The sequence below is a fragment of the Serinus canaria genome, chromosome 1 (genome assembly GCF_022539315.1).
Source record: "Serinus canaria isolate serCan28SL12 chromosome 1, serCan2020, whole genome shotgun sequence".
Classification (NCBI taxonomy): Eukaryota; Metazoa; Chordata; class Aves; order Passeriformes; family Fringillidae; genus Serinus; species Serinus canaria.
The window spans coordinates 37,171,679-37,195,893 of NC_066313.1; the positions used below are offsets into that span (position 1 = coordinate 37,171,679).

A 24,215-nucleotide genomic window follows, 5' to 3' on the forward strand; every position below is an offset into this window, starting at 1 on the left:
CAGGAGAGACCAGACCGCGGGGAAGAGCAGGAGCATGCTGGCCACGGAGGGAGCAAACAGCACCAGGTCCACCCCTTTCGCTTTCCTCTCCCCTGGCGGCCCCTCCCCGCTCCCTCCCTCTGCCCCCACGCCCCGCGGTGCTCCCCGGCCGCCGAGCCCCGCGGGCGGGGGCGATGGCTCTGCGGCGGGCGGTACCTGGACAGGGAGTCGCCGCTGGGCGGCCGCGCCGCCGCCGCCCGCCCGGCGCCCAGGCTCTCGCAGCTGGAGCTCCCCTCCATGCCGGGCGGCCCCGCGGCGAGCGGTGTCCCCGCGTCCCTCAGCCCCGCGGCCGGCGCCCGGCGGGGCGGGAAGCGGCCATGCTGGCCCGGCGTGCCGCGCGGGGGGCGGGCCGAGGCGGGGCGCTGAGGGGGCCGAGCCGCCGCGGGCTGCGGGAGCGGGGCCGGCCCGCGGGTGGGCGAGGGGCTTGTATCGCCAGGGTGCGGAGTGGGCCGCGATCCCCCTTTGTGTCCTCCTGAGAACCGAGGGAAGGTGTCAGCTCCCGGGTTCCATCCCCGGAGCACGGTGGTCGTTCCTAAGGGTAAAGTAGTGGTCTCTCTCAAGCATCGCTCTTGAAGTCAGCTCACCTACGTTAGGCTTTCCAGTTGGGTTGTGTACCCACAGTTATACCAATTGTGCTGCTCACGTTTGTAATTGCCCCCATCTGCTGGAGAACCCTCACGGAGTCTATCCCTGGAGTGGATGGAGCAGGGGCTGTGGAAGGTCACAATCACAGCAGGCACGGCTGCAGGGCGCTGGCACGGATCCTCTGCCAAGTCACCCGACGGACAGCTCGAATGCATCCACGGCGATCCGTGTCCCGAAGGCTTTGCAGGCACAGTTCGGTATCAAGTGTTCTGCAGGAAGAGCCATGGTATGCCCAGTTCCTTGAAGCAATCGAAGAGCAGGAGAAAAGCTCTTGGCGTTGCTTACAAAGACTGAGGGACTGCATCTTAAGCTCCTCATATCAATGATGCAGATGTCTTTCAAATGTTTAGCTGTTTGGGCAAGAATCTCATGAGGCAAAAAGAATGAACCGCTGGGGATGTGTTAGGAGGCTGATGGGTTTCCAGAAAGACGTGTTGGCAAGCAGCATCTGATGTCAGTAGCATCTGTACAGATGGACCTTCCTGTTTAAATACTACCTCAAAATAGGATAAACCCTCTGTCTTCTAAACATTAGTATATTTGTGGCTGTAGAATGGTTACCAAAACATCATCCCACTTCATGCTCCAATGAGTAAATTGGATGATGATGTGTTTTTCTCTGTTGTTTCCCATTTTGTTCCTGTTGTCAGAAGTCATGCAGGATGCTGAAGCAGGCTTGTAGCATCCCCACCTGAGACTGCATGATCCAGCTGTGAAACTGCCTCTGTTGCTCTTTCCTTTAGTCTCTATCAGCTGCTGTTGAACAAGGTTGATGTGGGATGGTTTTGAAGCAGGTTTAAACTTGAAAATGCAGTTTAGTTGAAGCAGGGTTTATTTTTGTATTTTTCATTTGATCTTCTGAGCAAAACGTTACCAAACTGGCAAATGAGTTTTGGGGGAGGGAAGGTTTCAGCCTAGAAAATTGAGTTCCTGGAGGCTTTTCTAAAATGAAAGCTCTATTTTATGGTTAAAAGCGAGATCGTTGTTCGAAAAATAAGCTAATTGCTAGTGGTTTATTGCAGCGTTAAAATCCAAACAAATTGGCTTGACATTACAATTGAAAATCATTTCAATTGAAAAATCTATAGGCTGTGCTGATTTTGTTATAAAATTATTTTAAATGTTCATCTTTTTTCCTCTTCTCTGGTTGGGGGCAATGAACATTTTAGAAGCACCATTTATTAATAAAAACTGAGGTATGAATGGCAAACTGTCTCTCTGCCTCTTCTGTTTAGCTTTCCATCCACACCTGTGTCCGGCGAGCAGATGGTGTCCTCTGTGGGGACATGCAGGCGGGGGTGCTGTGGCAGTGGTCCTTCAGCATCTTTGCTGAGCAGTCAGGCAGTTCCTGGTAGCCTTTTCCCACTGGTGTGCTCTCTTCCCAGCCCCTCCGGGGATGGAGTTCCTGGCAGTAGTAACCCTTGGGAGAGGTCAGCGCTGTAGAACCAGCACAAAACAGTGTCTCCCTTTCAAATCTTATCAAATTGCCTTGTGGTGAGTTGGTACTACTTCTGTCCCTCTGCTAAGCTTAGTCTGATAAAGGTGCAGTTGTTTAAAAAAGTCAAGTAGGAATAAAAACACCTCCATTGCTATGTGGAAGTATTAGAATGCCTTCCTTTCTTCCTAATTTGCTATTGATGTGGCATCTCTAAGTAGTTTATTGATGAAGTGCTCTATTTGCTTTTCACTGCCCTGTTTTGTTCTTGGCCTTATCCCCAGGGCCTGTGAAACCCTTTAGAAATTCCCACTGGTGCTTTGTAAATGAGAACAAAGCTAATCACCTCCCGCATCTCTCCTGCTGCTGAAAGAAACTAGCAGTCTGCTCAGTGAGTCTTTCTGCTCAACAGTACCACATTTTCAAAGTCAGTCAGAATATTCTCTCTGTGAAGTGTGTTTCCTCAGGGCGCTTAAAAGTGATGGAGAATTAAATAAAGGCCTGACATAACCAAAACCAATTAAGGACAATTCACAAGACTGTTGTATAACTGATGCAAAATAAGTGTCGTTCAGTCTGTTAACCTACTTTTGCTTGCCACATCCCCTACCATTATCTTACAAGTATTATCATTTGGATTTGGGTGGTTTTTTGTTTTTTTTTTTAATGAGGGAATGTTCTGTCATTTTGTGATTTCAACACAGGAAACAGTAAAATAAAATTAACATCATGGATAAGTAATAGAATTATCTGTGTTCATCTTTAATGCTGTGTGGCTGACACAGCTGAGTGATATCTGAAAGAGAGAATGACAAGGAGCTTCCTTGAATCAAAGGTATAAAAGATTAATTCCAAGTAAAAGACAAACAGACATCCTCCAATACTTCCTGAAATTATATGTGGTTGTAGCATTTACAAAGTGAAAAATGCATAGCCCCAGGCTTTCCTAGGTGTTTAGAGGCTCTCAAAGCTGTGGTGAACACAGCACAAAGAGAATAATACTATGTACATGTAAAACATGATTAAGTGAGGGGAAGTAAGACTTCTGCTTCGTCCTGGGTGAAAGTGAGATTCTGTTTTGTATCCATTGTATTTAAACTATGTGTCTGTTGAATTGAGGGCTTTCTAGCTCTGTATATATGTGTGGTCCATATATCTGCTATATCAATGTGCCAGATGTTGTGAATCCAGATGTTCTCATTCCTGGATTAGCTCCTCAGCTTTGCTGCTGCACAGCCAAACACAGGTCTGTTGTGTCTCACTTTGAGCATGGGGCTCACCAAAGCTAGGGACAGTCACACAGCCTGGACATCCTGGCACAACCTCTTTCAGGTGTAGCCAAACTTCGTGAGGAAGTTTGGCCACGGTCTGTGGCTTCTTGACTAAATGTCCCTGGAGCAGAGGAGGAATCGTGTTTCTACAGTGGTCAAAGGGTAGACCATGAAGCAGGATCGTGTACTCATATGGTCCACTCTGAGAAAACTTGCTCCCCTGCCTCAGTCTTTGTCATAACCTGTCCTTGCATGGTACAGCTCATCATTCCCCTCCCTCCCCCTCTTCCCATCACACAGCTCACCCCATGGTTGAAAGACTTATGAACAATAACGGAATCAGAGTCCTAATCCCTCGTGAAAATGATCACCTTTCCCTTTTGCTCCAATGCCAACATTAAAATCTTATCCATCCTAAAGCTAGCTTTCTTTACTGCAGCTCTATGGATCTCCCATATTTTTGCCACTGTACTCATATATTCCTGTGCCCTCTTAGACAGCAGTTAAATGGTTCATGGCAAAGTCAGCTTCACACACTGTGTCTTCTCTGGTCTAGTCCCCATCAATGAGTCCAAAATATTTGCAGCATGACTCAGTCCCATAATTGTTCTGAAAACCACACAGCCAGAGACACCCATGTCTCTCCTTTGATTCACTAAAATGGTTCTGAGATTTATTACATTTTCTTGTCTTCTTGATCTACAGCTTCAGGGCAGTGGGCAGGCAATAAAAGATTCTCAGTGCCTTGGGAAGGGCGGATTGTCACTGGTGAGATCCCACTGTGTTGTATGATCATCAAATCACACTGGAGGTGGCATGTGTTCCTTTTGTCAAGCCTCATCAGCTGATAAAGTATGAGGTCAGAAACAGCAAGAGCTTTGGCACAGGCAGAGAGGTTGATGAAGAACAACTCACTATGGCTGTGATTTGGAGCTGGAGCTGCTTGTGGTTGCAAGAACATCTGTTACAAGATGGTCATAGGGTACATGCACAGATTTGGTCCTGCTGATGCATAATGCCTGTGCTGTTGGAGTTGGAAACTAGTCTAAACAAAGAGAGGGACTTAGGACTTACAGCTACACTGAAATTGTCCCTGTGCCTCCAAAGTTACTATACTTCTGGTTAACCTGATCAGAGTGGTCACCTAAGCTCACCCACAGTGTGATTCTGGACTGGCTATGATGGCACCCTGACAGTGTTTTTGCCTTGCACCCCCTCTGTGTTTGACAGAAACAGAAGCTAATGATCAATCACCCTTTAACACCTTTTTTTAATCACTTGGTTTTTTTTGTTTGTTTGGTTTTTTTTATGCAGTCTACTATGGTGCTACAAACGTGGGGCTCTGGACTTGACCTGGACCTAATCCTGTACACTATAGCTTGTTACCTGTTTTTGAAGCACTTTTGATGGGCACACTGTTTTGTTCTTCCTGCTGCTCTGTCTGTGTACTGCTTTCTTGTCCTCATTCCCAACGCCAGCTCATGGCTGCCCACAGAACAGTCAGGCATGAAATATGCCACAGGCTAATGAGTACATCAGATTCCATCTGTGTGTGCTCAGTGTCACAGTCCGCTGGAGTCACCATGCAATTCACCTGGCTTTTAATTGCCTGATGCTTTTAATTCTCCATGGCCTGTGCATTATTGCAATGCTTGGCAGCCTGTGTTTGCTTACAGCTACGTGATGGCACCGGCACAGTCCAAGGCATGGACTGTAGTGCTGAGCAGACAGGAGCCTGAGGGCCTTGGGCACCTGGAGAGCTTCAGGCCTCGGGCTCTAAGGGCAGGACTTCCACTGCATGCTGCAGAACACACAGATCAATTTTGTGTGTAATTCAAATAAAGCATCTTTTCTCCTGAAGGACTAAATACATCCCAGCAGCTGTCTGGCTGTTTGGGCTGTTGCACTCCAGCAGCTCCTTGGCATCTGTGTAGTGGTCTTCAATCTGGCAAACATGAAGAAAGAAAGAATTACTCACAGGAGTTAAATTTGAAAATTCTGATGCTTGTTAAACCACTACTGCTGGAAATAAATGCATTTACAAAATCTGTAGGGTGAGCAGGCAGGAAGGAATTATGTGGGAGTAAGAATTGGTTTGGTACTGAGAGGCATTAGGAAGGTATCTGAAGTCTCAGCACTTGCAGTCTCTGAGATGGGAAAAGGTGTTCATATGGAGGAGAAAAGTCTCTGTACCTCTTAGATTTCAAATTTGTGTTTTACAGTCCTGATTTATACAACAATTTTCAAGCAAACATTCATTTAAAATTTAGTAATTTTATGTCTACATTGTCTGAAATGGTACTGTCTATATTGCCTATGTGCACACAGACTCAAAGTGAGATTTTAATCTGCAGCTGCTATGTTTAATATCTACAATTAGGGAAATGGTTAAGAATACTTGATTTTATTGCATTTATACTTCCTTTTCTGTTAAGGAGGATGCACATTTGTGGTACTGCTTTAATGAAACACAATAAAATTTTGATGGTAAGATCTAGAGATGATATTAAAATGAGAAGAACACTTCTAGAATATAAAACACAGTAGAAATTAATTCCTTATGGTTTCCGTTTTATTTACCTTGATGGCTGAAATTTCCATGTGAAAGACTCATACTTTCTTTTAAAAGCAACAGGGTGTTATGCTCTAGTGATGAAAGGGCTGGGGAGTTGCAAGCTTAACAGTGAGTGCAATAAAATGAAGTTTTTGAGAGTGTTTGATTGTCTGCTCTGTGTAAGTTACCTGTCTGCAGTGTGTGAGCTGTAGAAAATGTTCAGGAAGCTACTGAAGACATATTTAGCCCATGGATACAATGAGGGAAGACACTTATTGCCATTTCCAATGGAACTAAAGTTTGGAAAAGGCAGATCACAGGGCTTTAATGGGGCTGGAGAAGAACCAGGCTGAGTATTGTAGGGATGAAGCAAGACTGCTCCAGAAGGAACTGGTTCTAGTGTGAGTAGAAGCCAATTTGCTCCACCTGGCTCCATGGCCAGCATCCCCCTGACCACTTTTTATTTTAGCAATGTGGACTTACCCTTGGAGTTGTTTATCATTGACTCCAGGACCATCACACACCCAGTATGGGGATGCTGGGCAATGTTTCTTGGAGCACCAGACAGCTGGAAAGGAGAGTGTGGGCTTCTCCCAGGAAGGTGGTAATGAGTGACTAGTCAGGGAAGTGCCCAACTGCAGGAGCCTGCAGTGTCCTACAAGTGGTCTCAGACTCTAATTTTGACATGAGCTGGAAGCACTAGTTGCTGTTCCTGTTCTCCTGGGCATGGACAGCACTGACTTCCTCTTGAAGGTGGCTTTAGCTCATGAAAGGAGCAGACAGCTTTTATCCATTCTGCCACTTGTTAGATTGATGGATACATCAGTCTGTGTTGCATTCACCAAAGTAATGTATGAAAGAAATATTTGGATGCAATGTCACATGTACTAAAAGTTAGGAAATGGCTGGTTCTCAGATTTCCAGTATAACCTAAAGGAATCTCAGACATTCCATCTCAGCGCTGGATGCAGGGAAAGTTCAGGACAAAAAACATAAAGGAACTGTGCAATTAGAGGCCAGTTTTATGCCAGCACATAAGTGCAGGCTTCACAAGCAACTCCAAATATGCCACTTCTGGTCATAGTTCAGCATTTGGATATCAACTGCTTTTACCCTGTGATGAAACACAAGCTTCTGCAGTTTTTGAAGGCCAATATTAAGCATAAATTATCTTACACGAATGTAATAAGTCACCTTGCTGTTACCTACAGTGAGACCTCTGAACCTTCAGTGCGATAACTCAGAGACTTTGATAATCTTAATACTCTCATTTTTCTAGTGCACATCTGTATGATTTGGGTCTGGGATGTTTGAAAAGGATTGCTGTCTCATGTGTTTGGCTCAAAGGGTAAGGAGAAGGAGCACAATCCTGTATCCTCTTTCCTGCCCTTGAAGGACAGGGGCCTCAGGTCCCTGCAGTTTGGGAGATTAAGAGGGACATACACTGCTGGTGGTGAGTGTATGAAGAAAGATGCTAGCTCTCATTTCTTAGCTGGGGAGTTTCTGACCCTAACAAGGAAGGAGAAGGATGAGAAGTGAGCTTTAGTGCTGGATATGTTGGCACCTCTGTGCAAGGAGAACAAAGAAGCCTAAGGCAACTGTTCTTTATTTTCCTTTTGAGGGATGCTCAGGAGTGGCATCCCTCAGTCTTCATGGGGCCCCCAAGGTGGTGTGACAGGATGGTGACATGATGCACAGTCCTCCACCATGCTCCCAGGTGCAACCACTCTGGCAGCTCAGCTGTGTCTCTGTGTAATATCTGCTGCAGCTCTGCCAACTGGTTCAGCCCATCCTCAGCATGCTGACAGACAAGCTCAGGTGGTTCAGGAGCAGAGACAGTTTGGAGGCTGATGCTTTGGCTGGGACATGTTTGCTTTGGCCAACACTGCTACAAAAGCAACTGCAGAGAGCAGAGGTGCTTTTTGGAGTTGGCAGTGCCTGATGTCAGCAGGAATTCAGAATGAGCCCTGACTTGAACCATCAGCATGTGCCTCATAGCTCCCTCAATGCTTCAGTCATGCTGGAGTGTTGCCAACGTGCTTTCCAACCTAAAGAAACCGAGAAGTGAAATAACAGAGGTTTAACATTCAATGTCTCAACCAAAGCAGAGAGGAATTTCCAAGTCAAAGATACTTTATTACCCCAAAGACAGAGTGCAGAGTATGAATATGTGCTTCCAAAAGAATGGAGGTCTGATTCCTTCACAGAAAAGGATCACAAGAGTCCATTGCAAAGGCAAGGGTTAAGGGTTAACCATAGTTCTATGTGGTTAACCATAGGGTTCTATGTGGGATGGACCAGTGTCCCCAGTAAGAGATATTAATTCTCTTTGAAAAAGGAAAAGAAGGAAAGGAGAGAAATGTCCTTTTTCTGCTCCAGCATTCTTCATGGACTAGATATAAAGCCTTTGGCTGTATGAGCATGTTGCTCAACAACCTAAATATCTGTTAGCACAGTGCACGTTGTAAAAGTACAATGTTCTAGGGAGCACATTCCCACTCTCATTAAACATAACACAAACCCAAATACATTTCAAATTTATACTACGATGACAGTGAAGATGAATAAAGTTATTTTCTTCACTGTGGGGCTTCTGAAGTCACAAATAATGCAGCTGTTTTAGGTGATGGGCAGCCTAGGAAGTCAGACCTGTGTTTGCTCAGAATGAGGTTTACTGCTACAAAGAATTTTCCTTTATTCTCTAAGGATGATATAAATTGCTACTAGTCCCAATTAACTGTTTCAGTGATGACATCTTTCAGAGAAATAGGCTGGAACAGGAGAGGAGAAATATATAATGAGTGAGATTTTCGCCTTTGCTCTGCCCTTCTATAATGAATCAAATAAGAATGAGTAGTGAAGAAGAATAATCCATAAAACTCCCAAGTGCAGTTGGAAGAGATGTTCCCTCATGCAGAAAACAGCCATCGGTCTGCCTCCTAAAGATGCTTTCAGAAGCACTGGGCCTGGTATTTTGAGAGGATGATACTGGAGACAGAAGGGCCTGGAGGCAGAGTGCAGCCACAGCCACAGTTTGGAGCAGAGTGGCTGCCCTGGGCAGAGCTCTGGTGCCCGAGGGCAGTACTGCAGGCTGTGAGCCACAGCTTAGCCCGTGTCCCCAAAGCTGGCTAAGCTGTGCAGAATAGCTCGGTATCAGGGGCATGCCAAGATGTCTTAAGACCCCTTTAGCCCTATTTGTGGAGCTGCAAATTTCTCAGTTCAATAAAAATCTGATTTAATGTCATAGCCTCTCTGAGAAAAACTCTCCATTGTTCAAAATTTTGAACTTCATATCACTGTTTTATTCTGCAGGATAGCACGCTCTTCACCCATCCGGTAAGAATCGTGCAGCATCTTTGTGTATAGATCTGTTAGGTCATGCCTGCATTTCCCTGCTATTGTTTTAGGAGTCTCCTTCCGGTGTTTAAAGTCGGGGAGATATCTTCTTTAATATCTATAGTCTTCCAGCTTTGAAGCTGTGCTGAGCAACAAAGACAGACAAACATTTAATTCTCCTCTAATCCTTTAAATACCTCTACAAGCACAGGGCGTTCACACGCTGTTAAGCCCCTCTCCTGCAGCAGCGGTACATCTTCTTTTAACTCTGCCTCTAAAGCCTGCAGCTTCAGCTGGGGTGGAACAGGAGCACCCCAGTCATCCTGTGGTGGCTGTCCTTCTGGGTGGTATGCAGAGGGATGGTTTTCCATAATAAAGCAATCATCTGGATTTAATTGCAGATACCTAATCCTCTCACAAGGTACTCCTGTTTAGTTTTGTGAAGTGAACAAAGACATCAACTTAGACATGCTCCGGGCTGGATTCGGGTACCTCTGAGAGCTTCTGATCATTCCTGTGATTAGCCAGCCTGATCTGGTAACTTTTACACAAAAGTGCAAGCACAGGATCAAAATCTTTTTCTTCAGGAAAGGGAGCTGAAATAGGAAATTTCTTTAACTTCACTCCCCAGGAAAACATCTGAAGGAGCAGACATGACAGCTGGGACAAACCCATATCTCTCAAGACTCCTGCTGCTTTTTTATGGTGTGGAAGCAGAGTGGGATTTGAAGAGTTGCCTTACAGGATGGGAAGGGGGCTGCAATGCCTTGCTGTTCATATGAATTGGTAAGTATTGATTGACTTAAGCCCCAGATAACATTTTTTCCCCCTTTCCTTCCTCAACATGAAAACTTTTCATTTGTTTTCAATATTTTTGCTGCCTTTCTGTGAGGACCCACAAAGGCATTCCTGTTCCACTGGCTGAAGACAGATAACCACACCAATATAATTTCTGACAGTTGCCTAAAGCAGGTCCTGAGGAGCTTCAGACCCCTTACCCTCCTCAGACAGTCCATCCTCATGCTATCCTTCCTGTTAGAAAAATTCCACCTGGCATCTAACCTGAAGCCATGGTTTCTTGGCCTGTAGAGATCATTATGGAAAATACCCAATCTTTTACCCTGGCAGCAATGATCTATCCATTCAAAGACTCTCTTTCCTATTCCCACTCAAATCTCCTCTTCTTCAGGCTACAGAACCTTCATTCTTCTTTATATAATTTCTAGATTTCTGTTCATTTGCATTGCTTATTTCTGCCTGGACTACATCATATTCCCAGGGTGGCACTATTCTGCAAGCTAAAACCTGAGGGCCAGACATCATCATTTAGATCAATGTAGGCATGGGAGCTGGGCTTTGGGCTTCTTATCGAAAATCTTCCCTTTTATCAAAGGCTGTAAAAGCCTGGTGAAAGCATTCTCTGATGAGAGCTCAGATAATTTAATAAAAAATAGCATTTCTGGAGCTAATCTGTCATCCAAGTGCACAGCAACGCTGTGCCGCGGTGTTGGTGGCCATTGGGAAATTTTTCTTTATTGTACACTCTCACTTGCTGAAAGCTAAAACTGATCTAATAGCAGGAGGCTTTGGAGGCACAGTAAAGTGTATAAAAAAGACTCAATTCTAAATTTTTTTGTAAAAGAAAACCAAAAGGGGAAGCCAAAATAGGCCACTGCTGAGGGTTAAAAAGACAAATGCAACAAAAGAGTATTTCTGAGATTTTGTGCTGATTTGTGCTCTTGAGTCACTTATAAAAAGACTATATTCAATGTTGAGAAACTAATGAACTGTTCTTCAGGAAGGGCTTTTTTAATTACATTTTTTTAATGGTTTACTTGCAAGCACTATCTTGTTATCTGTTGAAATCTTCTCTTTGCAACCTTCTAAAGCACTCCATATATTTTCTGTGAGAAGATTCTAAACTCCCCAATATAAACAGATGGTCTATTGGTATTTGTATGTCGGATGCTAGCAGTTTATATGGTAAAACACACTAGATTAAGACTTTGGCATTGGAGGGAAAGGTAATGAACAAGATTATCGTGTGATGGCTTTACTCTAGTAAGATCCACACAATTAATCAAGACCAGTGTGGATATAATAACATAAAGATGCCATGTAACTATGGGCAAAATCTTTGGTTAGTGGATTTGCTGCTTCAATGAAGGGAAAAGTTGGCTTTCAGGACGTGTTATGCATGAAATCCTGATTTTAGCTGTACTAACGCAGTTAACTTGCGGCTCACGTGTGAGTGGGGACACCACACAGCCCTGCAGCGTTGATCAGCCTTTTGGAAACACACATGGGGATCCTGCCTCTGCTGTACTCCTCCTCTGAGCCTGGGTATCCAACAGGCCAAGGCTAACATGTTCACACTAAGGAAATCAGTGAGAGTACAACAGGTTTCTTTACACCGATTTTAATTTGCCTTTGAGTTAGGTTATTCATAGAGGTACTATGAATAACAGTATGCTAGCCAGAAGTCTTGCTGAAGGACAAGTAACATGGAAAAAACCCACAATCCTTAAGAAGAAACTCAAAAACAGAATAAACATTCATTGGCAAAGCTGTTATGTAGATTCACAAAGGGCTATATTGCCCAATGCATGTATTTTTAGACATTCTTCAGTATTTACCTTAAAGACAATGCTAAATTTGGGGAATCAAATAATATGTTATGTGGGTTCTGACACATTTCTCTTTTTAAAAACTGCACTGTGGGAAAACTCATCAGCTTCCTTCTCAAATAAGTTTGAAGAGATGCAGCCAAATTGAGGAGTTTCCCCATACATTTTTCCTTGAAAAAGTTAGATGTCTTTCACTGATGGAAATTTCACTGGTATACGAATTATATATGAACTGACTGCTATGTGTGCCCACTTGTTCATGAAATCAGCTTATGGAACTAACCCCATAGGCCACATCTACAAGGAGGAGCTTTCCATATCAGATCCTTAAACAATACCACAATAATTTCTAATAAATATTTCTCAGCAGCTGGTACTCTAGGACCTCCTCAGAAATTAATTCATTTAAAAAAAAAATTGTAGGCCTCTAGACTGGAACTTACCTGTTGTACTTAGAGGCCAGGTAAGCACAAAAAGCGATTTGAATACATTCCCTGGTTTTATTTTCACCATGACACTCCAATATAATGGTCTCAAGGACAAACCCTGCCCTTACCTGATGTTCATAGAACTTCACAACAACCAGGAACTTTACCTTTCATCTCAAATTGATATTGAGGGATAGGTTTTGCCATCAGATCTGCTAACTTCAAGAGGAGTGTATGGATGCAACTCAGCATTTCACCCAAACACTGAACAGCACCACAGGGTTTTCTCCATGTTCCTGGACAAGAAGGATAAAACAAAGCTACTGTGTCCGGTCAAACAAGGCAGACCAGTCAACCAGAGTGAAAACATGACAGGCAGCTGTCCAGAATAACCATAGATAGAGCATCTGAAGGCACATAGAGGAATGCAGGACAAGTCTGAGGAGAGCAAGCTGCTCCCCAGGCATGCGGCAGCGCAGCCAAGTGGGGCTTTATTATCCGCCTGCTCTGGGAGGCTCAGGCTGCCTCTGCCACTGCTTGTCCTGAGGCTGCTGGAGCAGCTCATGCAGCCTTGGTACCCAGGCACACCAGCAACACACGTGTGTCCACCCAAAAGGGCCATTGCTTGCTGGGTGCTCTCTCCTCAGTACACAGGAGGCTGGGTCATTACAGGAAAAACAATCATCTAAGCTTCAGCTCTTTTAAAGGAGCTTCTTGCAATGAAAATGCCAGCTCTCCAAATGTTATTTCATGTTGAGTTTTGTTTGGTTTGGTTTTGACTTGTTTTGTTTTGCTTTGCTTTCTTTTGTTTTGGTAGGTTTTTGTGTTTGTTTTGTTTGTTTGTTTTGTTCCATCTTGTTTGGCTTTGTTTTTGATTTTTAAAGACAAAATTTCTAAGTCCTAATCAACTTGCTTTTTTCAGCTTGCCTGACCTTTTCTGCACCCAGAATGCCTAATTTAAAAATTAGAATGAAGTAAAAACTGAAACTTTCATTGTGGTGGGAGGAATCCTGTCCGTGTCATCCCTGTCCCTGCAGCTGCTGGACCTCCCTGCTGCCGTGGGAGGGAGCAGCGCTCTTGGCTGTGCTGCCCGAGCTGGTAGTGGTTCCCACCAAGTGATTTGGATGCACTGGGAAAGGTCAGCCCTTGCCTGGGCCTGGTGCAATTCCTGCTGTGCTGCATCTGGCCAGGCAGGGAAAATATTCACTGCCACTCATGTCTCACACCCCCTCCATGTGGCCTCACTGGCTACATCTCCCTGGGCACAGGAGACAGGTCTGGGGACATTTTCTGGCACAGAAACCATGTGGTGCAGGGTGACTTGTATTTTATACTGTCTTATCCCTCTTGTCCCACACCCACAGTGGGAATGGCTTTTGATTGTGAGACCTGTAGGAGGGTGGTCATGGCCCCCAGGCACTACCAGGGACTCAGAGCCTGATGGCACAGACAACCACGCTCCAGGGGCAGGCAGGGGTCCCAGGCTGTTTTCAGCTCACTGACAAAGATGTACCTTCTGCTGGTGGGCAGCAGCCCTGCCTGGTGCTCCCACCTCCTGCCTGCCTTGCCTTTTACCTTTACAGCTGAGCTAGAAAAGACACACTTTTAGGACATGAGTTTCTTGATTTATTTTGGATTTACCTTTGGGTGAGTGGGTCTGTGCCTTCTTTTCCCCCTTGAATGCAAGGGAAGCACTTTCTATCACCCATACTGGAAATGCTGAAATGAGGAGAGAGCCACACACCTCCTGGGCATGACCTCACTTCAGCATGTCCACCCAGGATCAGGAGTATGGGCACAGCCTCTGCAATGGGACACTGGGCATCTGCCAGCATCCTCCCCCATCCCTCCTGTGAAAGCACCAGGTTTCAGGGCAGGACAAAGGAGCCACTTGTGGGTAGGAGTCAGATACAATCAAGGGACCGAGAAACATAAGCAAAAAACCTGAGAGGGCAGCAGCCAGTAGAGCTGGTGTTGTGAGGGGCAGCCAAGAGAGGTGCCTTCCCACTTATCCTGTAGGTGTAGGAAGGTGAGCAGACAGGGACTAAAAGGGTGGATGTGCTGCATGGCAGTCCCTCATCATGAACCACCAGCAGTGAAACAGTTAAGGTGTGGGGAGCCCTTTTTTTTTTTCTCCCTACATCTCAAAATAGCACAAGGCAGCCTTTGAGCACAGGCAGGGATGTGCTGACATTTGTCCCTTGGAAACATCCCCTCCACCACCCCTTCTGCTCAGTGCATGGGGCAGGAAGAGCCACCCACTTGGAGATGGAGCCCGGAAAGCCTCTCGAGGAACGGGACAGTTCCTCAGGGCTGACCTTCTAAAAATAGCCTGGTAGGGATGAATGCTTGTGTGAAACAGCCTGCAACGCAATGTGGGGTTGTACATGCTGGAATCTCTATAGGCTGGAATCTCTTTAGGCTAGAACGAGGTATAATGTGAAGGAGGCAAAGAGGAAAGGAGAAGCCAGTTGTCTGATTTCTGGCTTCTAACATTAGTGGTCTCTGATAGTGAGGGGAGTGGGGCAAATATTTCCAGAGAATGATCCAGGGCAGGGCACGGGCTTGGGGACCCAGACAGTCCTCTTGGGGTAACTGACTCTTGGGGGTACACAGTTCTCAGCAGAATCCCAGGGCAAATTGCTCTGGGATTCTGAATTTTTGCAGAATCCCAGGGCAAATTGCTCTGCTGCAAGATTCTATCAACCCATTCACCAGAAGCTAAAATAGCATTTTTGTTAACCATTATTTGTTAACACTTTCTGGTAGTGAAACCATGTCTTTAGTCAGTAGGAAAACATCACAGCTCTCTGGCAAAGAGGCAGGCTGAGCTCCTAGAAGCTGCCAGATGTTCATTTTTCTCATCCCCCTCCTAAAATATCGAAATTTTAATTTTCTCAGATGAATGAGCAGTTGACTAAACAGACATTCAATATAAAATTCATAGTAAGAAAAGAGACACTTGGGATAATTTTGATTGATTTACTTGGCAGAGTTTTGATAGCTACTGAAAAACATACTATTCATGTTTAGGTGAAAAATAAATGGAGTCAAATAAGTGTCACTGCATAGTACTAGGAGGTATATACAGCCACATGTAAAAATGCATAAACACAAACATTTCTGTACAGCAACGTTTCTTTTCAGTCTGTATAGAGAAACACTGGTTTATAATATGGGGAAAATATAAAGCAGACACACATGCAACAAGGACATGACAGTTACATAGGTCCCACCTGCCTCCCAACAGCTGAAATAACAATAATAACAATAATTATAATAATAAAAGCCTTTTTCGGGGAAAAAATTTGAAACCTGGAATGTTTTCATGTTGAGGTTTCCAGAGAGCTTCAGATGTGGAACATATCTGAAGGTGATTTAAAGGCTTGATTCAAAGCCCTGTGAAGGCAATGGAAAAACTCCATTGGTTTCAGTGAGCTTGGGGTCAGACCCAGCTATTTAACCATGATCCCGTTCTGCCCTCCCCCAAAACCCAAAGTTGAAATCTGCAGATAAAAATAATCATATCATACAAAACTTTGTATATAGAATACAAAAGGTAACAGTTGACTTTTTGTATAAAATACAACTTTTTGATAGTATATTTATTTCACATATGTATAAATATAACCCAAATAATATGATTTTTATTATTCCTACCAAAATATTATTACTTTTTGTTGTTGTTTTTACAAAAGTTTACAAAACAAATAATTCTTTATATTTACAACCCAATACTGTGAAGAGTGCCCAGTCAATGATGAAAAATAGATTTTAAGGGTAGTGCACTTAGCCATTGCAAAGAAAGGAAAAAAAAGACACTAGCTCCATTCTGATGCAAGTGTTCTGAAGAAATTATACTGGATTCAAGTTTTGGTTGCAAGAGTCTTTCACAAGCTCCCATTTCAAATGCATCAGGCATATATATACAGGACTGGAAATGGCCTCTACCTTTTTTGAATTTACTTAAGACAGGATGTAATTTTGCTCCCAGGGATGGCACTCACAGCCCAGTGTCTTCTTCACTCCAGGCTGAGGCCAAGAGGACAACACTCAGCATTGAGTCCACCACTGCAAGACATCATGGAACCATGGAGTCATAGAATATCCTGAGTTGGAAGGGACGCACAAGAATCATTGGGCCCAACTCCTGACTCCTTGGGACCAGCTCCTCAGCTGAACAATTTTTTTTTACATCATTTGTGGACCTTGAAATCAGTCTGGCCCTAATACAGAAACCAGTGGTGGCTTTTTCAATGGCATGTGGGGGTAGTTGAAGTTACCAGAATACAGTGCCCATTGCCCATGGTGATACTAACTCAGCCTGGCCTCAGTGGCATCCATGGCAGCTGTCTGTCCCTAGGAGTGTGCTGGCAGTCACTGCTGACCTGCTCGTGGACAGGCAGTGTATGAGGCAGAGAAGCCAATCTTCCTTTCACTTCAAACTCCTGCAGCTGCTACTTCAGTCTAGTTTTGCATGATTTATACAGGACACACTTGTTATCTCACATCTGTATCTCTCCAAGGTTAGGTGGGACCCCAGTGGCCTGAGCTGAAAAGCTCTTCAAAGACTTGGAAAAACTTGTACTGACATATCAGAGGGACTGCATGCACCCCGACCAAACTGGGGAGAAGAGGGAGCTCTCTGGGCAGCTGAGCCACCACGTTACACAAGGCAGAGGTGTGCAATGATCACTAGCTGGGATGGCAGAAGGGACTCTTCAGCTTTCTTGTCCCTCTTATTTCTCTGGAAATGGACAGCCTCAACTGGCATATCTAACTAAATGCCTATGTTACACCTTTTGTGGAGGTGCTGGTGCTCATTTGTGTGAGGATGCTTCTTGAAACATCCTGAAAAATTGTGCCCATTTGAAATGACAGGGTGAAATAACTGGAAAAGCCTTATTAAAACCTCTCACAAGAAGTAGGTCAGATAAGTGCAGAGGCTATTGTCAAATAGTCTACTCATCCCACTGCCACTAACAAGGATGAATAAAGCACTTGCACGGGCTGAGCAATGCCTCTTGGCACCAAGGCATGGGAACATAGGCATTGTATTCCTTTGCCACATCTAGTTTTAGCTAATTCAGAGGAGGCTGTGAAACACATTGCACCGCATCATTCGAAAGAACAGCACTTTCATTTGAATAGCAAGATCTGTTCCCATCCATGAATCCTGTCTGAATCACTGTGCAGCTGCTTTATAGTGACATAGCATATCCTTCTGATGCCATTACTGACCAGGTCTGTAGCAAAGAATTTAGTAAAGTCAAGACTATTCCCTGGCAGGTGTAGGACAGCCTGTATCCTTACTGTTCTGCTCTGTTAGCCTTCAAGGCAAGGTGGCTGCAAACTGCTCATGGGAATGGCCCTTGTCCCCCAGTATATCTTCTTTCTATGCACAGAAATTGCTCAGGACAAAATTAGCTGGTCCATCCCCAAACCCAGAACAGATTATTGAATCCAGTGCCCAGAAATAATCCCCAGAACTGTTTCATGTACAAGCACAGATGTGGCTGATGGAGCCTCCTGCTGTGAGTTATAATTGATGTGCATGCTAGTTTCAGGGGCAGAGCCTCTTGTACTCCAGACAGAGGCTGTGGGGACCTGGGCCAACACCAGAACTCTTTCAACTCCTCCCATATGGCAAAGGAGAAAACAGGATGGAACCAAAATGCTGTGCAACCAAAATGGCAGCTTCCTCCCAGGCTGGTAGATGATGGCAATTTGTCTGGGCTAAACCTGTTTAAGAGAAGAAGATCAGGCTGAACTACCTGATTGATACTCGCCATGATTTGAGATGAAAACAAGGACAGTGGCTTAGCTGAGCCACTTCAGGTATTTGCCCTCCTCTAAGCTGGACTGGACTGGGAGAATAGTCAGGGACAAATCATGAGCACCCTTCTCACTCAAGTTTCTATTAAGTCACTGTAGTCCCTGGGGAAGGGCAAGGTGGCAAAGTGAGGATCCTGAGCTTTGGAAGTAGTTCATCTCATGTTTCCCTCAATGCCCAGAATGACTGTGCTGCTGGCAGAACAGCAGCAGCCTCTAATACTCACTGCAAACACTGATGAAAGGGAGAACACAAATGCTAGAGCACACCGAATAACACGCTGGATGATCTGTTTCCTTCTTCCCTTGGATGAGACCACTTACCCTGCTGTGTGCTACAAAAGGTACAGGGTTTATAACAAAATCATTGGGAAAGCAAATGTAAGTTTGTACTGTGCAGAAGTAAACAGTTTTTGTAATGCCATGAGATTTACACAGGGCTTGATGCCGCCTGGGCCAAGCAGTCCCAAGGAAGTAAAGGGCTGTGAACAAGATGACTGAAGAGCTGTGGACCACTTGGGGTCTTACTTGCACTCAGAGAAATGATGTTCCACAGCCTATACCACTGTCTGGTGCTTCCATGTGTGGGAAGCTGAATGCATTTTTTTCCTGGAGCCCCTCTGAGAAGAGCCAATGAGTTTGCAATGGGCTGGGCACAGGTCTTGGGAACAGACCCTTCACATGTTTTCACTCCTTTGTGGCAGGCAGGAATATCACTTACACTTTCACTTCAGTTTTGTTCCTAGAGCTACTCTTCAAACAGGGCAGTTGCTCTATGTTGTATTTTAAAGGACAGCCCAGTCACTGGAGTGTAAATTAATGAAGCATCTAAAGTTGGCATCTAAAGAGAAAGCTAATGTCCTTGCTGCCTCTTCATCTGGTTCCCTCGTGGTACTGTCACTTACGAGTGGTTCCCTAAAATTTCATCGAGGTTGATGTCTTTCATCCAGTCATCATTACCAGGTTCTGTTTTCAGTAAAGAATCTATAAAATCCGAGTCACTGTTGAGCGCAGGTCCTATACTGTCCCCTTGCTGGTTCAGAAAGTCAAACGCTAGGTCACTACCATGGTCACTTCCTTGGTAAGCCCGGGAGGTTTGGTTGGTAGTTGTGAAACCGGTTGATGGCAGAGATGACGGCGGTGTCATACTTGTTCCTGGCTGATTCAAGGCAGGCACAGTCTGTCCTCTCAGCTGATTGGGTCTTATGCTGAGCCCTCGTAGTGAGCCAGCAGATTGTCCATTTAGAGTCTGGTGCATTTGGTTTAGAGGGGGCCTCATTTGGACCCCCGCCGTTAACTGGTTAGGAGGTGCCAATGCACGCTGAGGAAAATGCTGGTTACCTATGTTGCGCTGCAAAGACTGGTTGGGATATGGAGTGCCGGTGGGGAAACGGACTCCTGCAGGTTTCAGTGCATCCTGCTGCTTCACTGCAGCCTCTTGTGGGGCCCAGTTCTGGGCATTGGCAGTAGCCGTGATCATCACATTGGCCGGCCGTTGAGCAGGGATACCTGTCGCTCCATGGGTCAAGCCTGGCCTTATTTGCTGAGAGTTGACCACTGACCCTGTCCCAAAAGCTGCCCCGTTGTTCCCCTGTGCCATGGTTTGCTGTCGGGACACCATGGCGTTATTCTGACTGGGCAGAACTTGATTTTGGTTTCTGTGTGGCTGCATTTGGTTCATTCCTGAAGTCACATTGTATGTGCTTGGTTGGTTGCAAGGAAGGGTCCCGTAGCAGCCCAAACTCCGAGCAACAGGAACAGAAGGCATTCGGGTTCCAGCAGGGGTGGACATGAGGCTGGAGCTCTGGGGCATGATGCTGTGAGTTGAAATTGGGTTGGATAAGGACATGTTGTTGGAGCTCATGCTCACAGCTGGTGAACCACCTGGAAAGAAGAAAACAGAAGTGTTACAACAAGCGTGGGTGCATCAATATGTGGTGTCATTCAAATACCGACAGCTCGAAAATCCAGTTTCCTATGAGCAGAGTTTCTTGAAGAAGACACTTTGCTCTTAAGAGGACTTACATGAACTTGCTCAAGGCCTTGAAGATGCCTATCATACAAAGGGTTGTTTGATCTATACTAAGCCACCTGTGGTTTTTCATCCCTTCAGAGGAGAGCACATGAGCCAAAACTGATGCTCAATGTAAGAGAAATATTGGAGCAGGGAAGGACAGACAGAACCGCTGGGCAGCAGAGAAAACGTCCCTGCCTTCCTTTACAGAAGCACTAGACACGTCAGAAAGGACAAAGCCTCTCCAAGTGATCAGAGATCAAGAACTTTTCCTTACAGGGCATGGTTATCCTGGCTCCCTCTAGAGACAATGGGGAGCCAGAGGTACTTTCATCAGGCTTCTTTTCCACCTTTCTTAGACACCCACAGCAGCAGTATCCATCCTTTGGGAATGTCTGTCCCAGATGACAGCAGGAGCCAAGACTGCATCTCATACAGTTGCAGCATTATGCTGGCACAGGAACTCAGTCCAGTCTGTGACATGCCTGTCCTCCCACGGGGTGGCAGAGCAGGCATGGGGACATGAGCCAGTGCTGTGCCTGGAGAGCCCCACACATGCCCTTTCTAAACTCTCTTCCCAGCTGGGCTATGGCTATTTGCCTCTGCAGAAATAGACTTGCAGTGAGGGAGCCACACATGATGTGCCAGCGCTTGCTGCACCTGAACATCTCCTTTTGTGCATCAGAAAACTACAAGTTAGGAATTGGCAGGAATTTATCACTCCTGGCTGATTCTGCCCAATTAGGATTTTCCTGTAATTAATATCTGCCAATGGATGCCAAGAAGAGAGGATTTTCTTGCCTTCAGTCACCAAACCTTGACACAAGCTCACTTCTTTGGCTACATTGCCATAGTTTGAGGCCACAGCAGGTCATTTATACCATGAAGGCTGAGTGTTTATCCAGTGCAAGATTGAATTAATCCCTGAGAGACAGGTTGAAAAAGACCAACCACTTTTTAAACTCAGCCAGTGTAGATGGCACTGTGGAGAACCCTTTCTGTACACAATCAGCTGCTCCACATTGTAATTCCCTTTGCTACTGTTGCTTCCAGTACAAACCCTACAAAAAGCACAGCTCAAAGAAATCAGGTTGAAGGCAAATGAAAGATGTTTCTTCACACAATGTGTGGGTCAGCTGAGGAAATCTGTGCCACATGGCACAGTACAAGATAAATTCTCACACCTCTTTGGGTGGCCCCCAAAGTGTGAGAAAAGCTGTCAGATGAGCTTGCTACCAAGGTACCACTGCATTTCAGGAATTCTCTGAGCCTTTCCCAGAGGAGGAACAAGGAGATTTGCTATTTCATAGGTTGCAACTAATAGCAATTTTTGGGCATGAGACATTGCCTTGGTTTGATCCTTCGTACAGATGGCAAAACCAGATGGAATTTGACTAACTTCAGCTTCATCACCAAATCTTTATATATATTGGTCTGTGTGACTAATTTTATTAGTTGGTCCATCATAAATTCCTTCCTACTACACAGTGCTTCAAGACTGTGTCATGCTTGCAGCATTCTCCAAATACTTCAGTCTCAGTGTGGGGCATGTTTTCCAGTCCTTTGGTCCTTTGCAGGTCCTTTCAGAACTTGACAGTTTTTGATGTTGATTTCGGAGCTGTACATCATAGCTGGTCACAGCAATAACTGCTGCACTTCTCCAATGTGGATGTAAGCTCTATTTTTCCAGTTCAGCATCATCTTGGACAATGTTTGCCTGTCCAATTTCAATCACACAGCCTGCTCACAGTGATATCTGGAGACCTGTCAGCCATTTCCTTTTGAGCTATGTTAATTTTGTGCCACTCAAGTTTCTTAACCAAAACAGGCAGTAAGAAGTCAGATGCTTTAAGGGACATAACCTGAACAACTATTGCCTTTAAGGTGTGGTTTCATTGAAAGAGATACCATGCAAGCTTGGAAAGATTCTTCTAACATCAGCCCATGTTGCTTGAAATTAATTACATCTTCCCCTTCCTAAATTCTTTATTATTTGGGCTGTATCTGCTCCCCAGTAGTTTTGCTGAGTTCTGCATTAGGCTACTAGGGCTGCAAGCACCTACTTAGTAATTTAATTTTTATCATGGCATTAGCAGTCTCCCTTGGTGTTTCAAGACTAAATAAAAGGTGACACTAAGAATTTGGAGAACCTCTCAGCCAGCTCTTTTAAAACTCTTTTAGACAAATCATGGGCATACATATTTAAAAAGTCTATGTTTAGGAACAGCTATTTAATATACTGTTCCTGTTGAAATTTCACCATAATGATGTTCAGCTCCCACAGTCTGGAAGCAAAGAAAAAATTGTGTATTTCTGCTTTTTCTGCATTATTTTTATACATATGCTATTTCCATTTAGTAATGGATGTAAAGGATCCATTTTTTTCCTTAAGGACTTAAAAAATAACTCTTCCCAAATCATTACTAATGCTGAGTGTGACTCCACAACCAGAGGGCTTGTTTCAAATCAATATAAACATAGATACCTAAATTAAGAAGCTCCCCCTAGCCTGGAAGGCAGCCTGTTCCACAAACAGCCTCCAAGTGGGACTGTAGAGGATCTAATTATCCTAAGAATTGTGTTGTCCTAACTTAAGCACCTAAATTCAGTTGCTGAGCTGGGCAGCCCCTGGGACAGGATTTGGTATGAGGAATCCACCTGGTTTTAGCCCAACAGGGACAATCATATTCCCACAATCAGTGCTCAGCTGGCAACCACATGATTAGCCCCATCTTCGGCTTTGCTGTGGGTTGTGCACTTTTGGAACTACTGTAACATCTCCTATGAAGACAGGCTGAGAGAGCTGGGGTTGTTACAGTGGGAGAAGAGAAGGCTCTGAGGTGATCTAGTACTTTCCAGTACCTGAAGGTGGCTACAAGAGGGAAAGGGGACTTTTTGCAAGGATATGCAGTGACAGGACAAGGGGGAATGATTTTAAATTGAGACAGGATAGGTTTAGATTAGACATAAGGAAGCAATTTACTCAGGGGTGGTGAAACACTGGACTAGTGAAAGAGTTGTCAATGTCCCAACCCTGAAAGTATGCAAGGCCAGGTTGGATGGGGCTCTGACTAACCTGATCTAGTGACAGGTGTCCCTGCCCATGGCAGAAGGTTTGGAACTAGATGATCTTTAAAGTCCCTTCCAACCCAAAACTTTTTGTGATTCTGTGATTTTTCTTTTGCAGGGATGGTAGGGATGGGTCCCTGATTTTTGCTCTTATGAGGCCACATTAAAGAGGAGGAATGGTACAGAATTCAGTGTCATTTCACGAGATGGTTCTCTCCCTCCAGCTGAGCTACAAGTTTGTAGAGTCACTTCATTGCCACTGGGACAAAGCCCCTCCTGGGGTGACCCTGCCAGCTTTTGAGCAGACCTCAGGGCTACCATCACACTGCTCCTGCAAATGCTACACTTTTGAAAGAACACAAGTGTTTGGGAAGGGGTTGTACTTGTTTCCAAAAGACAAAGCTTCCTCTTTCTTTGTTTTGCTATTTTTGTGCTTTTATTTTTAACGCAAGTATTTTCCATTCTTATTTCTTCCAGATGGGAAGAAATGCCTTCCCCAGAAGCACTGTGTACAGCAGCTGGGCACCCCAGGCTACAGCAATTCGGAGAAACAGCTTCCCTTCCCAATTCACCTGCTCCTTTCTTGGGGGTTTCTTGCCATATCATGGCACTGTGGGGAAAAATATAGAGAAATAAAATACTCCAAATACAACCAAGCCTGTGTGATTTTATTTAGCTTTTTGCTTCTTCTTCCCTGATCTGAGCAAAGCTATTCCCAGAAAAAGGGAACAGTTTCCCTACTGTTACTCCCTTATACAAGAGTTTCCTAATCGCTCCCTCTGGTAGCTTTGCTGGAAGCTCCCAGCACAGCCCTTCCTCCCAGGCTCGCCTGAAAGGCTGCTGTCCTCCTGGGGCTCACTCAGCAGGGACTTGGGATTTGAATGGACAAGTGCTGCCATTCCCACGTTTCAAACTGAGGAGATGCGACTCCAAATACCACAAGACTGGCAGAGAGTCCATCAGAT

The 24,215-nt window shown here is 44.9% G+C and overlaps 2 protein-coding genes and 1 long non-coding RNA gene across 4 annotated transcripts in view; 1 reads left to right on the top strand and 2 right to left on the bottom strand.

Annotated features, from left to right (window-relative positions):
- Positions 1–324, bottom strand: part of MTMR2 (myotubularin related protein 2) — a 61,691-nt gene extending 61,367 nt beyond the window's left edge. The window contains exon 1 of the mRNA XM_030234507.2: positions 196–324. Within this exon, the coding sequence (XP_030090367.1) occupies positions 196–278 (83 nt within the window). The 5' untranslated portion in view covers positions 279–324. The remainder of the gene's footprint in view (positions 1–195) is intronic.
- Positions 3–23,865, top strand: LOC127060202 (uncharacterized). Of its 2 annotated transcripts, none has more exons than XR_007778932.1 (3): positions 3–66; positions 9,912–10,066; positions 23,728–23,865. It is a non-coding gene; the product is annotated as an uncharacterized LOC127060202 (long non-coding RNA). The 2 variants fall into 2 exon arrangements; XR_007778938.1 differs by lacking the exon at positions 3–66 and adding an exon at positions 9,593–9,817.
- MAML2 (mastermind like transcriptional coactivator 2) overlaps positions 15,304–24,215 on the bottom strand; it is a 211,167-nt gene continuing 202,255 nt past the window's right edge. The window contains exon 5 of the mRNA XM_050980279.1: positions 15,304–20,051. Coding sequence (XP_050836236.1) covers positions 19,069–20,051 — 983 coding nt within the window. The 3' untranslated portion in view covers positions 15,304–19,068. The remainder of the gene's footprint in view (positions 20,052–24,215) is intronic.